Genomic DNA, 15264 nt, shown 5'->3' with positions numbered 1-15264 from the left:
GAAAGTAAATTCATGAACTAGAGAAGTTAACATGCAAAGACTTACATCGAGTTGGGTTTTTTTATCTAAAATTTGGTATTTCACATGAAGTCCTGATTTGACACAGGTGTACATTACACAAATTTCTTTTTTAAAACATCTTCTTACTTTTGTATCGTCCTAAAATATATCAAAGTCTTACAGTCTGAAAATTATTTTCTAATATAGGATCATTTAATCTTTTCATACTATTTTCTCATTGTAAATATGAAATCATCACAAAAACTACATTTGAAACTCAAGTCATGATGATTTGAACCCCAAATTAACATTTCCAGAGGGAATGATGTTTGGGGTAAATGTGCATTAGACATCATTACAAATTTAATGAAAAAAGCATTTGTTTGTACAAGATATGATATCCCTAGGTATAGCCATTCATAAGATTTGTTTTCTTCAAAATTTATCTGAACCAAACATTTAGTATACTTTCCTAACATGGCATGACAATTATCTCATATGACTTGCTAAGTTTTGAATTTATGGAAATTATTTTCTGTGCATCATCTTCACTAACATTTTAAAAATTCTCTCTTTTGGGTAGATTACATTCAAGGCATAGCTAATACATTGCTATATATATATATGTATATATATATATATAATATATATATATATATATATATAATTTTAATGTCCAGTTTCATTCTCAGAATCTCATTCACAGCTTCCACTATTAGAATAGTTGCAGGTGGTGATTTTCCCTGATTTTTTTTAGTCAACTCAATAAAGACTAAGTTCACAGGATAGCTTTTAATTGACATCCCGATGGCTGACACCCAGGGTCATGGCCGCAACACCTGATGACCTCCTGAGATAAACTTAATGGACCTCATGATTGCAGAGAGATGCAGCACAACTCAGAAGCCCTGTACACTATTTACAACTGGGAGCAAATGTGACATGTGCACTAAACTTATTTCCATCAAATAGCAGTGTCTCTATATAAACGGTCGCAAAAATAAAGCTCAGGGAACACTTTCATGTGTCCATGATCGTATTTTAAAACACACAGTTTTAATATTACCCCTTATCTTAAAATTGAAGAACTAAAGCACAAACACATTTTCTAAATAAATTTGCTTCAAAATGTAGATAACAAATATTCCTGGCCATCTTTCTAGGTCCTTATTCCTTATCCTATGAAGAACTGAACAAACCTAGGGAATTCTATTAAACTTCCATTTCTTAAGAGGTATAAAACTATTTTATTCTCTTCTGCTTATGGAATAGAATTTAGAAAGAAAATAAAATTTAGAAATAATCTTCACTAGACCTAGGGATTTTCCAGGTAGATCAAAGTACTTTTTAAACACAAGTGGAATTTAATTAATATAATATGAATTGTTGTTAAGATAACAAGTTGCTGCCTTGCTTAACACCTCATTGTATTTTTTATGTGTCTAGTCCCCAAGTATGGAAACGCCGCACGAAGAACACGCTGATCTTCTTTCACACGTGAGTGCAATTGGTTGATGGTGGGGTGTCTATTCGACTTTTATTTTCTTTAGTGTCATTAAGAGGTGACTTATTGCGAACGTGGCACTTGAACACCTGCTTATAAGCCTTCCTGAAATTTTCAGAGAGAAACGCGTAAATGATGGGATTCACGGAGGAATTACTGTACGCCAGGCAGTGGGCGGTGATCCGGAAGAGGAAGGAGGTGGGTGTCAGTGGGAAGACCCCAAACTCCGCCCAGAGGTGGATGACGTGGTGAGGCAGCCAGGAGACCCCGAAAACCACGACCACCACCAGCACCGTCTGCGCGGTCTAGGAGAAGGAAAAGAAAGGCGATGCATCGATTACAGCAGGAAAGGAACCCAGCCTTTCACGGCACGCCCTGAGAGAATTTTCTGTGTATTCTCACAGGATCAAGTACGTACTCAATCTGCCTTAGGTGTTAACCTTCACTTCCTGCAGCAGTTTTGTTCAAAACTTCCCGGGGACCGGCCTTGACCCTCCATAGGGAATAATTCTAGCAGGTATGTGAAGCGCATGTGGATAACAGGAAGCGTGCTTTGGGTCACGGCAACAGGAACACACAGATTGAACACGGTAACTTTACAACCCAATGCACGGCACATAGTGGGACTGAGCCCAGGGAGGCCGCTCAGCTGAGCTCGTGAACGCTGCTTCCAAGAGTTGCCTCAACAAACAAGAAGAGATGTTTATTTCTCCTTGTTGAAGTTGGACAAACTTAGAGACCCCCAACACATGCAGTGGGTCCAGAGAGCCATGTCAGGGCCTGTCTCCCTGTTTGCTTGTGTCTCAACCCTTCCCTGGCGCTCCTACATCTGAAACACCTAGAAATCAGAGGCAGGGTCCACACGCGTCCTTTGAGATTTCTGCTGAGAAGATGATGGGAGAAGATCTTCCCTGAACAAGAACCTCAGCACGAGAGGAGCCGTCCCTCCCGCGCACCACGCGTGTGCCCCCGTCTCCCCGCTGCATCTGTTCTGAGTGCCCGCCACGGGCTGCAAACCTAAAGGGCTGGGATTAAATCTTGGGACGCTCTTCCTGTGCTCCATCACCACCAAATCAGGACACGTTGAAAAGCCAACAGTGCAACTAACTGAAAACTCCATCTCCAGGGATTCGAACAAAAGACAGTGGGGCTGTTAACATTTTTTAAACTATAAAATAGAAAGCCATCGGCTGGTTTCTTCCTTAAAAGGTTGTAAGCTGGGCTCAGCCGCCTGACGGCTGAGGGCGTCAGGGCTGGGGGCGGGGGGCACCGAGAGGCGACCTCGGTGACTGCTGGCTGTGCGTTCTTCACTCGCTGCCACCAATCCGGGCAGACGGCATCATGATCCGCGGTGTAGGTGAGGACACCGATACCTAGTCTGGCTAGGACAGTGCCTGGTGCCCCCCGGCAGGAGGCAGAGTTACACCTGGAGGCCGGTCTATGGGATCCCAAACCGTGCTCTGAACAGCTGGCGCCCGGGGAGAGAACATCCCACAAGATCTACCTGGTAATGGCAGCCGCATCCCTGTCTCTGAGCACCCAGGGCTGTCTGGACCGCAGAGCCTTAGGGCAGGTCTGTGGGCTCAGTCCTGTAACTGAATCACAGGGGGGACATTTGCCGGCTCGCTGTCCTGCTCCAGCGCCCACCCCACTCCATTCTCTTCTAGGGCGTTTGCTCCTCGGAGGTGAAAGGAATTAAGGACACGAGAGAGAGAGATGCTTTCAGTCTCTCCCCTGAGGTCGGGAATCCAGTAGCCTCTCTTCCTCCTCAGATCAAGTCCAGGCTGTGATGCTCTAAGAGACTGTGTTGAACATACAGAGTGGAAATGTGACCATCTGAAGCCCTGGTCGTCAGGACACCTCCCAGAGCAGGAGAGCGTGGGTGCACATCATCCCCTCCCAGTCACGACCCTAAATCGACTGTAAGCACTACCTGGTGGTCCCCTGCCCACCTTCCCCCCTAGAGAGACTGGGATCGAGACTGGGATCCACGAGTGTGTGTGGGGGAGGTTGAGGGGAAGGAGAGAGAAAGAAGGAAGGAGGCTTCTTTCTCCTACAGCCTCATAGGGTGGAGCAAAGTGATTCCACAACGAGGAAACCACTGCGGACCCACACACTCTTCCCCGGGGGGATGCTCAGACCCCGGCCCGCAGGAATGTTCCCACCTGACAAAATGACTTTCCTATTAATTCCCATGAATTAGAATCCTGCTGTTAAGGACAACAACACCCCGAAGGTAAGGACTAAAACTCCTCCAGGAGGGACACGAGGTAGCAGACTGACTCAGAGAAGAAGTCTGTCCAAGACACGGGCTGGAAGCCAGGAAACCCAGGCAGAAATGGGAGAGGAGGCACTCAGACCTCAGGTCAAGGTCAAGGCAAACGTGGTGGTCAGCGGGGCTGGAGATGAGAGCTAAGCTTACCATCAGAAGGTTCACGGATCGTGCAAAAGCCAAGGACTGACATCAGCCATAAACGGGTTAACGACCTTTGAAAAATGATGTCACCTCCCTGGGCTTCACTTTCCTGGCCTGTGAAGAGCGTGACCCAACCTGATGATTCCCTGACTGGGCCTGGTCCATTTCAACACTTCAAACAACTCAGGTACAGACCTGATGACAGGTTTTTAATAGGGTGGCACGTATACAGATTGAAGCCACCGACCACGTGACACACAAAGCAAACAAGCAATCTGCTCACATGTATTAAGGGATTGTCTGCTATCAGTCTGTTTATCCATTAGTGTGTGGGATACATTCCCAGATGATTTAATAAAAAGCATCTAGACATAATTACACCTACAAATAGAACGGAACACATCTGTTCTTTCTAAGACAATAAGAAGATCTCTGTGCTTCACAAAATACTCTCTGGATATTCTGTTTCATTGTTCCTTTTAGGAAGTTCTTACTAAGTACCAAACTTAGGGCAGAAATATACCCCAGCAGCTTATTGATAAGAGCCATATTGTATCTTTGCATCATTGTAGAGCAATGGGCAGTATGGTATGTTTTCTTTGGGGTGTTTGTTACTGTCTGTTTACCCAAGTCCATTCAAAATCTACCTTTTATTTTCAGCAGTTCCACTGGTCTTTTCAGAACCATGAACGAGGTTCTCTTTCTTGGTCTACCTGTAGCTGTGAAATGTGACCGGATTACAATTACAATATAAATCAGGAAAGAATACTCAATCGGTACTCATATAAACTATATCATTTATCGAAGCCTGTTCCCAAAAGAGTTTAATAGAATGTTTGTGTTCCTAGCTTACTGTCAGCAAGGGTTCACTATTTATTTTCAGGCTGTTTCACAAGCATTCAGCCCGTCAGAGCTGGTACAGCAGTGGGCACCCTGCACACGGGCCCTGGCGCTCAGCCCTGCAGCCCTGGAGGCATCCACGAGGCCATGGCGTCACGTTAGGCGAGCACATCCCTGCATGGAGGCAGAGGCAGTACATGGCTTCTTCCTCTGTCTCCTTTGCAGCAGAGGCTTGCTGCAGATGCCTCTGGGTCCAGGGAACTGGGAAGACATGGGAGGGAATGCAGGAAAGAAATCCTGAAGAACAGGGTCTGCAGCCACCACTGCTTCTAACACCCGACTCAGGCGCCTGGAATACGCCAGCTCCAGGTCAAGACCTGGTCAAAATAAGGCATTGTACTAACAACCACAAACCCGGGTTTCCAGCAGATGAGCGCACCATCATCATGTAGGGCAGAGCTTTGCGAAAATTCTGGTATCTAGGCCTCATGCCTGATGGCTCTGCTTCCAGAGGTCACGGGGATTAGGTAGCTGCCCAGGAACCTGCCCTTCTAAACATCTCAATCGGGTGTTTGAAGAACCGGTGAAGAATTCCACAAAGGCCACAACAAAAGCAAATCATCTCATCCACCCCAAGTGAAAGGCTCAAGTATTTCCTCCATGTTGACAGCGCCTAGGCTGACCCACCCCGTCTCCTCAGTAGGATTCGCAAAAGCTGCTTCCTCTCTTCTCCTTTGAAATGTCAGCAGGTAAGAAGACAGGTCCCCTCTGTGGGGAATGAGGCTATTTTCATTTCTTACAGTATCATTGGCCTCAATCACAGATGGATGTGCATCCGATGCACCTCCTACTTTCCCCACGTGTCTGTGCAGAGTACAGAACCACCATATCTTCGTCTGATAGAGAAGAAGTCATCTTTTAAGGTCATGTGCTAAATCTCTGTACTAATTCCTATACTTGAGGTTGGGTCCTTTATTAGCCTGCCTTCTTTTTACTCCTCATTCTGAAAGTATCTGGAAAATACTAATTTCTCCCCCTCCTCTGAGATGCTCCTTTTCAAGCCATCTGAGACATCCATTTTTTTTCCTTCGAAGAAGTTTATTCATAATCCGTCTAATGGAACTTGGCAGAGAAGAAAAAAGTGACTAAAAGATGAGAGTGATGAAAAACATTTTGTAAATTGTATAAATGACAGCCAAAAAGCTTGCTGAATTACTTCAAGCCAGAGGGGAAAACAAGAGCAGCTGTTGAAAGAACCTCGTGGTTGAGAGGGTACCAAAAGGGCCTCACATCTACTTCCTTATTAGAAGGAACCATCCGGTGGGGAGGTCTGTCCCACTGGGAAGTCTCCCGGAAATTGTTTAAGAATCTCGTTTTAGTGTCTAATCAGCCTTGTGCCAGAAAACGTGTCTTTATGTCCAGCAGAGCCTGGCATTAATCAAGCACAGGGCTCTGTACTATGATTACTACTATTTTGGCAACGGAAATCACACTCTTCCTTTGTATTTTCCTCCAAACATGCAGGATAACTGGTCGGCACGTTTGTGATGAAAGACCTAACTCTCTGCCCCGTGAGCGCTACCAGCCTTAACACTAAGGGCTCCCTAGGTGGGTGGATATGGCACAGAGGAAGGTGCCCTTCTCAGCCACTGAGAGGGGAGCTGGAAATGGGCGCAGCTGAAATGAATGAACTATCAAAATCTTAGCACATCACCCCGTCATCCGCCAGCAACTGAACATGTATACACACCAGGAACACTTTTCTGTGCGAAGACCCGGGGGGGCATCACCATGGGCCCATCTCTGCCTTCAGGGTTGACAGTCAAGCTGGCTTTCCGTCCTGGACCCTCTGTCTCCCGTCTGCTTGTCCTCGTTCTCATCTCTCTCTCCCATTCCCTCTTCCCCTCCCACCCCTGCACCTGTGCGCTATCCCTTGCCTAGACGCAGGTGCACACACACACACACACACACACAGGCCCCAGCACCACACTCTATTTGTTCTGTGCAAAAAAAAGAGGCAATTAAATATATCAAAAGAGATCTGCCATCTGTTCAGTGGTTATTAAGGGTCAGAGGTTGTGAGCATCGAAGAGAAAAGCTTCCCTCCTCCAAATGCTGAGAACTTCTCCCATGGTAAGAATTACATGTACACATACGTATACAATATATACCCACACATATATATGTACACACACACACACCCCATACACACACGTATACACATAAAACCAAACGATGTAAATGTTAAACTCATCACTAATCTTTAGATCATTTTACTGTAAAACAGAAGCTTTTCTAATCATTTCTTCCAAGATCTGTTTTCATTCTTTTTTTTTTTTTTTTTTTTTTTGCTGTACGCGGGCCTCTCACTGTTGTGGCCTCTCCCGTTGTGGAGCACAGGCTCCGAACGCACAGGCCCAGTGGCCATGGCTCACGGGCCCAGCCGCTCCGTGGCATGTGGGATCCTCCCGGACTGGGGCACAAACCCGCATCCCCTGCATCAGCAGGCGGACTCTCAACCACTGCACCACCAGGGAAGCCCTATTTTCATTCTTTTAATCACTTTTTCTCCTCTGGAACCTCCACAATTTCTCTCCAACAGTTTTCAAATATAGAGACTAAAACTAACTGTAGCATGCAAATAAGATCCAGCCAATGCTAAAGAAAAGTTTTATTTCCTTCCTGTCAAGAGGCAGAAAATCTTTGGCATCAATCATAAGCAGGTACCGCGTTCCAAGGGCAAAACCTCTGCGGAAGTTCAGCAAGCCCCACCCTCCCCAAGGGTGTTAACTGCTTCAAATACAAGCTAAACTTTGTGCTTTTTAACCAACTGTCTGCTATTTCTTTTCACGGACTCTGAGAACAGGTGTGTTTTTAGCCACATTATTGTTTATAAACAAGGAAAAGTCAGGAAGAGCTGTACTTTATTTATGCAGAAGTTTTTAAAGCAAATATGATTAAACTATAATTTCTGAAAATTATGTGTCCTTGATCATAATAAATATTTAGAAGGAAAAACAAGGTATTTTAAGATGTTATGAGTGATATTTGCGGGTAAAGATTCTGGTTATAATCTCCTCCTCCCTAATCACATGGTCTAATAATCTCATCAACTTTCATTCTACTTTCTAAAAATCAGAGATGATATAGATATTATCTGAATAAGAGGTAAATTAATCCTGCCTTGTAAAATAGTTTTTCCTCAAAATGTGAAGTGTGATAAACTGCAGGATGTTAGATGCTGTCATACACTTCAGGAGAAGCTTCTGGAATTCAGAATTCACGGGATGAGAAAGACAATTAAAAATGGGCTGAATTCCCCTGAGGCCCCTCCCATCTTTAGTTCTCTCCCCTTGGGGCCAAAGTCAGCACAAGTCTGGAAGGAAGAGAGAACAGTGCATCTGCTTCTGAGGCTTCAACAACACTCTCTCGAAAGATTATTAAGACAGGGCCTTCTGGAATCACATCAGACATGGTAAATACACAATAAAATGACTGTAGTTTCCTGCAAAGTATGGATCCAGCCACTCGACACCCTGTCCCAACCAACCTAGAACATACCTTCTCAAGAGGCTCAGAATCCATAAAATGCACCTTTCCTCCCCTCCCGAGACTTCCATCCACATTTTCATGCAGCACGGTCACCTGGCCACCCTCAACAGCTGACTTCCCATTTCTACCCTCTGCCTAATGGTAAGAGGCTCATTTCAAATCTCTGTACCCAGGAACCAACACGTCACAGGCACTGGGTGAATGCAAGGAGAGCTAAGAGTATACATAAACTGAGCTCTAGAAGGGGCGCATAGGCTGTAAATCCATGAATATTACCTTTTTCTTCGATGCCTCTGACTTCTTTGACACGTTCTTCAACTTTTTATGCAAATGATTAAGGACCTGAAAAACACAGACTAATAAAATCGGTTTGTCTCAGACCCCACAAATCACTGTCCATTTTGCATCGACACTTCTTGACGTTCTGAAATGGGACCACCATCATTTACAATGTCATTCAAACTGAAATTCACATGAGGTGGTGGAGTAATGATGACTAAGAATTGCCAAGGACACCTGTTCCTCTAACCCTGAGGGGTGCCCAGGTGCCATCTGCGGCCGGAGCACCTGCTGGCAGAGAGTTCTGGTGCAGGGAGCTCTGCGGTTTCGTCCAGAAAGAGCCACACCGCTACCCATATGTGCATCCTTGTCGGTCTCCCTTCCACCTTGGTTTCCCCCAAGATTCTACATTTTAACAACCCCCAGGTCCCTGCCGTATGTTAAATCCTAGATACATGGAAAAACTACAGACTGCCCTCCGGCATCACTGATGACTGGCAGACCATTCATCAAGGTTCTACAATTAATGTCCCATCAGGAAGGCTTCCAGGGAGACACTGATTTCCTTCCTTAGAGAAACTAGCTTTGTCTTCTTTCACCAATGTAATACTCAGGAGAAATGATGTGAGTCACTTTGGTTCTACGTAAGAATTTACAATATAAGCTATACAACAGGGCCAAGACGGCTGTACATATGCCACACTGGTGTTGAGTTCTTTCTTATGTCCCATCTGAGTGAAAAATCTAAGGAAAATTAGCTCTAAGGGCTTTAGACTGTCCACCGGTTACTCAGTGAGTCTCTCCAAAAACTGGAAGCAGTGTTCCAGCCACCTCTCTGTCCCCCTGAAGCACCGCAGCATGGAAATAATTTAATGGAACTGGATTTATTGTGAAAGCCTGCTCCGTTCGGCTGGATGCAGCCCTTCTGGAGGGCCCTTCCCTGATTGTGAAGCCACGGGACTTATTCACACCCTCACGATTCCTATGCAGGTCAAGCAGCCATCATGGGGGGCGTGAATTTCCGACCCCAAATTCCCAGCTCTACTGAGATACTTCTCACTTCCTACAGAGGCTTAGCATCCTCTACAAGACAAGCCTTTCACTTGCTACAGGGGCATTTGGGATCACTCAGCTCATTGACAATGGGTTAGTTTACTGTCCTGCCAACAGAAACTGGGGTATAAAAAATCAAATCTAAGGCAAAGATAGAAGAGAGGCTTTGGCAGCAACAAATGAGGAGAACTTTCAAGGGGAAGGAAAGGGCTGGACAGGACCCTGCCTGGAGAGGACCGGCCTGGCGAGGTTCTTTGGGGACCGCCGTCCCAGAAGACCACAGGAGGACACTGGTCACCGAAAGCAAGGGACAAGAGGAGACGCAGCAAAACAAAACCAGAGAGGGCCACCTGGAGAGGACTCCATATGGAAAAGTCAAGTGTTACCTGCTCCATAACACTAACTGGGGGTTACTGATTCCTTCCTCAAACTCCGGGCGGGGGATCACGTGGGTAACTGCAAACTGCCTAAGGAATGCTGCTGAGTGGTCAATGGAGAAAACACCCAAGTAGGTTTGGAATGAATATGCAAATATTACCTTGAATTCCAAAGAAATTTCCAGTTATGCTTAAAAGCAAACTATTTCCATATAAAAAATATCCCAATGATCATGTATTTTTTGAATTTTTGAAAAATTTTAAATTTTGCCCTATGTGTGACTTGTATAAATTCTCAAATGACAGAAATGTAACCGAATTTATTCCTAGACATTTACCTTGTTGTCTCCATCAAGAAGACCTGAATTATGTTCCCCAAAGACTTTCGGGAAATGAAGGAGGAATATGCTTCAAGTCTAATCCATGTCATGATGAATGAAGAAGCAAATATTGTAAGAATCACTCTAGACCCAAGGTCCATGCCCTACAGGCCCTCAGCAGTTGCCCCTCTCTTGGGGGGCTGGGAATCCCTGCACTGAAATCCTCCCTGTAGGTCAGCTGCTTCACTCCTCCAGAACCCTCTTTCCTTATCAATAAAATATGCACACTAGCTCCAACCCACTGGGTGGCCTGCAGATTAAGTGAGGTAGCGCACATTGGAGACCACTGGGCTGTGCAAACCAAGCTTTGATTTGCATTTGCAGAAGATGAAATGAATAAAACAGCCATTTACCAAAGAGCTAAGCTGCAGTGATCTCCCAACTGCCCCATCTTTACCGCATCTCTTTATATAGAACCCTTTGACGCAGGACATTCTTTCAGATCACATCCAGAGATATTACCATTCAAAACAGACATAACTCAACACAGATGATGTGGGGGGAGGGGACAAACAAAACCAGGTGGCTTTTAGTCAAGATTTCCGCTGGGGGAAAACAAAAAACAAAAAACTCTATGAATTGAATATAAGAAATGACTGCCGTTCTACCTCATCTGATTATTCAGAGTCCTAGAGTCCCGGCCTTATGAGAAATAGAATGAGAGATACAGAGAGAGAGAGATGAAGATAAAATGGTGGAAATTTCAGAATGTGGTTACAGCAGTATTTTTCTCATGGTGATGGGTCTGGGGAGGGTGTGTCAGGGAGAGCGGAGCTCACCCCGTGAATCACGTCTCATGACTATCCAGCATATACTTTTACTCCAGTATAAACAAGACCTTCAGATCAGTATAAAATCTTCAGACTCATGTGTTATTAACAAAAGAGAATGTGATTGTGCTGAGCTCCGAGGGGGAGGCTGGCACCAGGAAGGTAACAGCCATTTTCCCAGTAAGGAGGTGCAGGGGTAGGGGACCAGAGGTGTGTCAACAGTGTGTCTCTCAGCGGTAGGGCTTTAGACCTGCCACCTGAGTCACTTCATATTCCTTACCCCTTCCTAAAAGGACTGAAACGGGGAAACAGCAGCTAGAAGCCCATCCATCCCAAGTTCTCTGGAGACTCCCTCAAGACTCGGTGAAGAAATACTGTCTAACCACTTGGATTTGTGACGCCCAACTTGTGTATAAGACGAAACGCAAAGCTCTGTCGCCAGAAGCAGTGTCTTCACAGAGCCGGGCCCCGCCCGCCCCCACCCCCGACCCCGTGCACCCCGCGGGCAGGGAAGTCTCCCCATCGGGCCCTGCTGAGGGCTGCGGAGGGGCGCGGACCCTCCACCCGGCAAGCTCGCCGTGATGCTGCGGCCACGTGGGGTGGCCCTCGCGCGGGCTGTAGGGGGGGCGCGGCTTTCACCTACTGAGAAGTGGGCGTTGACGCCGCCTTCCGCCGGGACAACCGCAGGGCCCCGGGCCGGGGCGAGAGGACGCGGGCGCCCGGGAAGTGACCTGCTGCAAACTTTCCCTGGCGTTGCCCAAACTCCGAGTAACTTCCGCGCAACGTCATACCCCCGAGGCCGGGGGAGCAGGGAAGGGTCACCGCGCGGTCCCCGCAGAAAACTCTGGGGAATGAGGGCAAAGGGGCGGGGCCGCTGCGGGTCCCGGGAAGGGCTGCGGGGACGCAGGAGCCGCCTCGAGGCCCTCGGACCCGCCCCGCGCCCACCTTGGCGTAGCAGAAGCATATGAGCAGGAGCGGCAGCAGGTAGCCGAAGACGAAGGTGCACACCACGTAGGCCTTCTTGTGGCGCTGGCTGGACCACTGCTCCCAGCAGAAGGTCTGGTTGCTGACGCCCCGGTGGAAGAGGCGCTGGTGGTAGGCCACCGGCGAGGCCATGGCGATGGACAGCGCCCAGATGACGCCCACGCCCAGCAGCGCGTTGCGGGACACCCGCAGGGCGGAGGAGCGCCGCGAGTGCACGATGGCCACGTAGCGGTCCACCGACATCGCGGCCAGGGTGAAGATGCTGACCAGCATGGACACGGTGAAGAAGTAGTGGACGAACTTGCAGATGAAGGCGCCCAGCACCCAGGTGGGCAGGGCGTACACCGTGGCCTGGAAGGGGATGCAGAAGAGCAGGTAGGCCAGGTCGGCGATGCTCAGGTTGAGGATGAACAGGTGTGTGGTGCTGCGCGGCTTCCCCGGCTTGCTGCGCGCCAGCACCGTGATCACCAGGCTGTTGCCCAGCACGCCGAGCGCGAAGATCAGGCCGAACACCACCAGCGTGATGAAGTTCTCCACGCCGATGCCGAAAAGGGGCCTGGGCTCCGGGGCGGGGGGCTCGGGCCCGCTCGCGTTCCCCTCACTGAGGTTCCCGGCCGCCAGCTCCATGGCGCGCGGGGGGCGCCCGGGTCGCGCCGGCGAAGGGTGCTGGCCAGGGAAGGAAGGCGCCGCGGGGCGCCGGGGGACCCAGCCCCTGGCACGCAGAGCGCGAGCTTCTGAGCCTGAGCCTCCCTGATGGGCACGCGCCCGGGCGCCCGTGCCTAGTGGCACCGTCTTTTTGCACGGGGCCGCCCGAGAGAGGACACGGACCGGAGCCGGAGCTGGACCTTCCCGGACCGCGCCGGCTGTCCGGAGAACGCAGGGCTCCCTTTGTCCAGGCACCACCGCCCCCTGATCCGCCCGCACCCGGGAGGAGGGACCTGCCGGTGCAGCCCTGGGGGTGGACAGAGCCCTCTCCGCGCCTTACCGACTCCGAGCCCCTGCAGGTCGTCTCCCACGTCCCGGGAGTGGCTGCGGGCTGCACCTGTTGCTCTGCGCCGCTCCCTGCCCGCGGCGCTCCGGGGACACAGCCGCGCGCGCGGCCACGTACCGCCCGGTTCGCGGAGCGGGCTCCCCTCGCCTCGCAGCCGGCCGGCGCCTCTCTCCGCTCGCTTCCCAGCCGGCCGGCGCCTCTCTCCGCTCGCGGATTTTGGTCAAACGGGAGAGTGCCCCGTGCCTTTGTGGGCATTGGCCGGGGGCCACTCCGTCGCCACTGAGACGCAGGCAGGACTCAGCCCCGCGGAAATCCGCGCCCGCCGGGGGCCTCCCCGCGCGGAGAGACTGGACGAATCCCAGTGGGATGGGTCGCCGCCCACCTCCTCGCCACGATCGGCCGCGCGCGCTCTCCTCCGCGCGGTGCGGACCTGCCTGCGTCCAGCGAAGGCGACAAACGCCGCGTGCAGCCCCGGCCCGGGCAAGGGAAGCTGAGCGCGCTCCGTGCGCGCTGGGCGGGGAGGCGGCGGCGCGCAGGCCTCGGTATCCGTCAGCGCCGTTCATCCTCGCCCTCCGGGGGCGGGGCGGGGGGGGCGGTCGGGGAGAGCCCTCCCTGCCCCAGGAATAAAGCCCAAGAAGTCGGTGATTGGCCCTGAGGCAACATGGAGTTTTTGTAAAGTCCCTAATCCCAACCGCCCCTCCCTGCCCGCTGCTAGGGAGCAAATAAGCAGGAAAGAAAAACGAGTGGCCTGTTTGAGTTTTCTTGATAAACGTGGATAAGATGAAAGGGAAGGTGTCGTGCTTACATCGTCCAACCTGAGATCAGTTTTGCCTTATGTTACTCATCTGAGTGACATAAACAGAAGACGTGAGATATTCCTGTAGCGAAAAGAACACGTTTAATACCACTGTTGTAAAATGTGGATCCGCCTCCCCCCCCCAAAAAAAGAGCTGTTTAAGTGTACAGTAGTAGTGTTAGTAAACATTATCCTGTTTATAATCTTGCTGGTTCACAACTAGAGAGGTGAAACTGATTCCTTTATTTGCAGCGTTTATATGATTTGTCTGTAAGAATCCTGGTACCTTTCAGCATTCTCCAGATGATGCCTGAGTGTCCATTATGCGCCAGACACAGTGCTTGAGGGCGCTGGGAATACAAAGATGAACGGGATGCAGCGTTCCCTCGGGCAGGTGCTGACTTTCCCTGGGGAAGTCTGGGAAGTAAGTAGTATCTAATTTCTCTTTGACCCTAACTTGCTAGTTCTATTCTGCTTCATTTCCAGAAAGATTCTGATGCAGTTCACTGAACACCTACTATGTACCAAGCACTTTACATGCATTCACTGTTTCATTTAATACTCACAATTCCCTTGTTATATCCACACACATTTCCCGAGGATGAGATTGAGTTTAAGTAACTGGCTGACCCAAGAACGCCCTTGCCTTCCCTAAGAGGATGCTTGGAAAGCTCATTCAATTGTCCTGCCCATCGGTGTCGCTCTTCTTCCCAAGGGGCTCTCTGACCTACACTTTCAGGGTACCCTGTGTTGGACAGCCTGTTGCATCAAAAGTTGCTTGTAATTAGATTTGGGGAAGAGTTTTCTTATTATTATGAACTATTTTCAACATGGAACAGATATGATAAAACTTTATGAAATACTCATGTACCCACCATGCAGCTTAGAATAATAAAAGAAATTATCAGTAGAGTTGAAACCACTTTAATATATTTCCCCAATCACAACCTCCACGACTGCCCCCCCATCTCCAGGTAACCTAAATGCATCCTCTATAAGTCATTTATTTATACATTTATGGCATATGCATATGTTCTTAAATAATATACTGTGGGGTTTTTGCCTTATTTGAATATTATATGGTTAGGATTGTACTTCCCTTAAGGTGTACTTTGTCTCTTATTACTGTAGATATACCAACATTCTTTGCATTCCATTGGCCGGTTCTATCTTTTGCAATCTTCCTATGTCCTGTGATTTCCTGATATCTCTTGGATACAGCACATAACTGAATTACTTTAAAATCCAACTTGACAGTCTCTAATTTTTTAACTGATGAGTTTAGTCTGCTTACATGTATTGTTATAATAAATTATAAGTCT

At 48.6% G+C, this 15264-nt stretch overlaps 1 protein-coding gene across 1 annotated transcript; it reads right to left on the bottom strand.

Moving 5' to 3' along the window:
• Window positions 1–1491: 1491 nt before the first annotated feature.
• GALR1 (galanin receptor 1) lies at window positions 1492–12782 on the bottom strand (the record flags this gene model as incomplete). Its single annotated transcript, XM_079718123.1, has 3 exons — window positions 1492–1809; window positions 8589–8654; window positions 12117–12782. The coding sequence occupies 3 exons, from the start codon at window positions 12780–12782 to the stop codon at window positions 1492–1494; spliced, it is 1050 nt and encodes a 349-aa protein (XP_079574249.1).
• Window positions 12783–15264: the final 2482 nt, after the last annotated feature.

This window comes from Hyperoodon ampullatus, assembly GCF_949752795.1.
Source record: "Hyperoodon ampullatus genome assembly, chromosome: 13".
NCBI lineage: Eukaryota > Metazoa > Chordata > Mammalia > Artiodactyla > Ziphiidae > Hyperoodon > Hyperoodon ampullatus.
The sequence above is the reverse complement of the archived record's forward strand: the minus strand, read 5'-3'. Positions and strand labels throughout refer to the sequence as shown.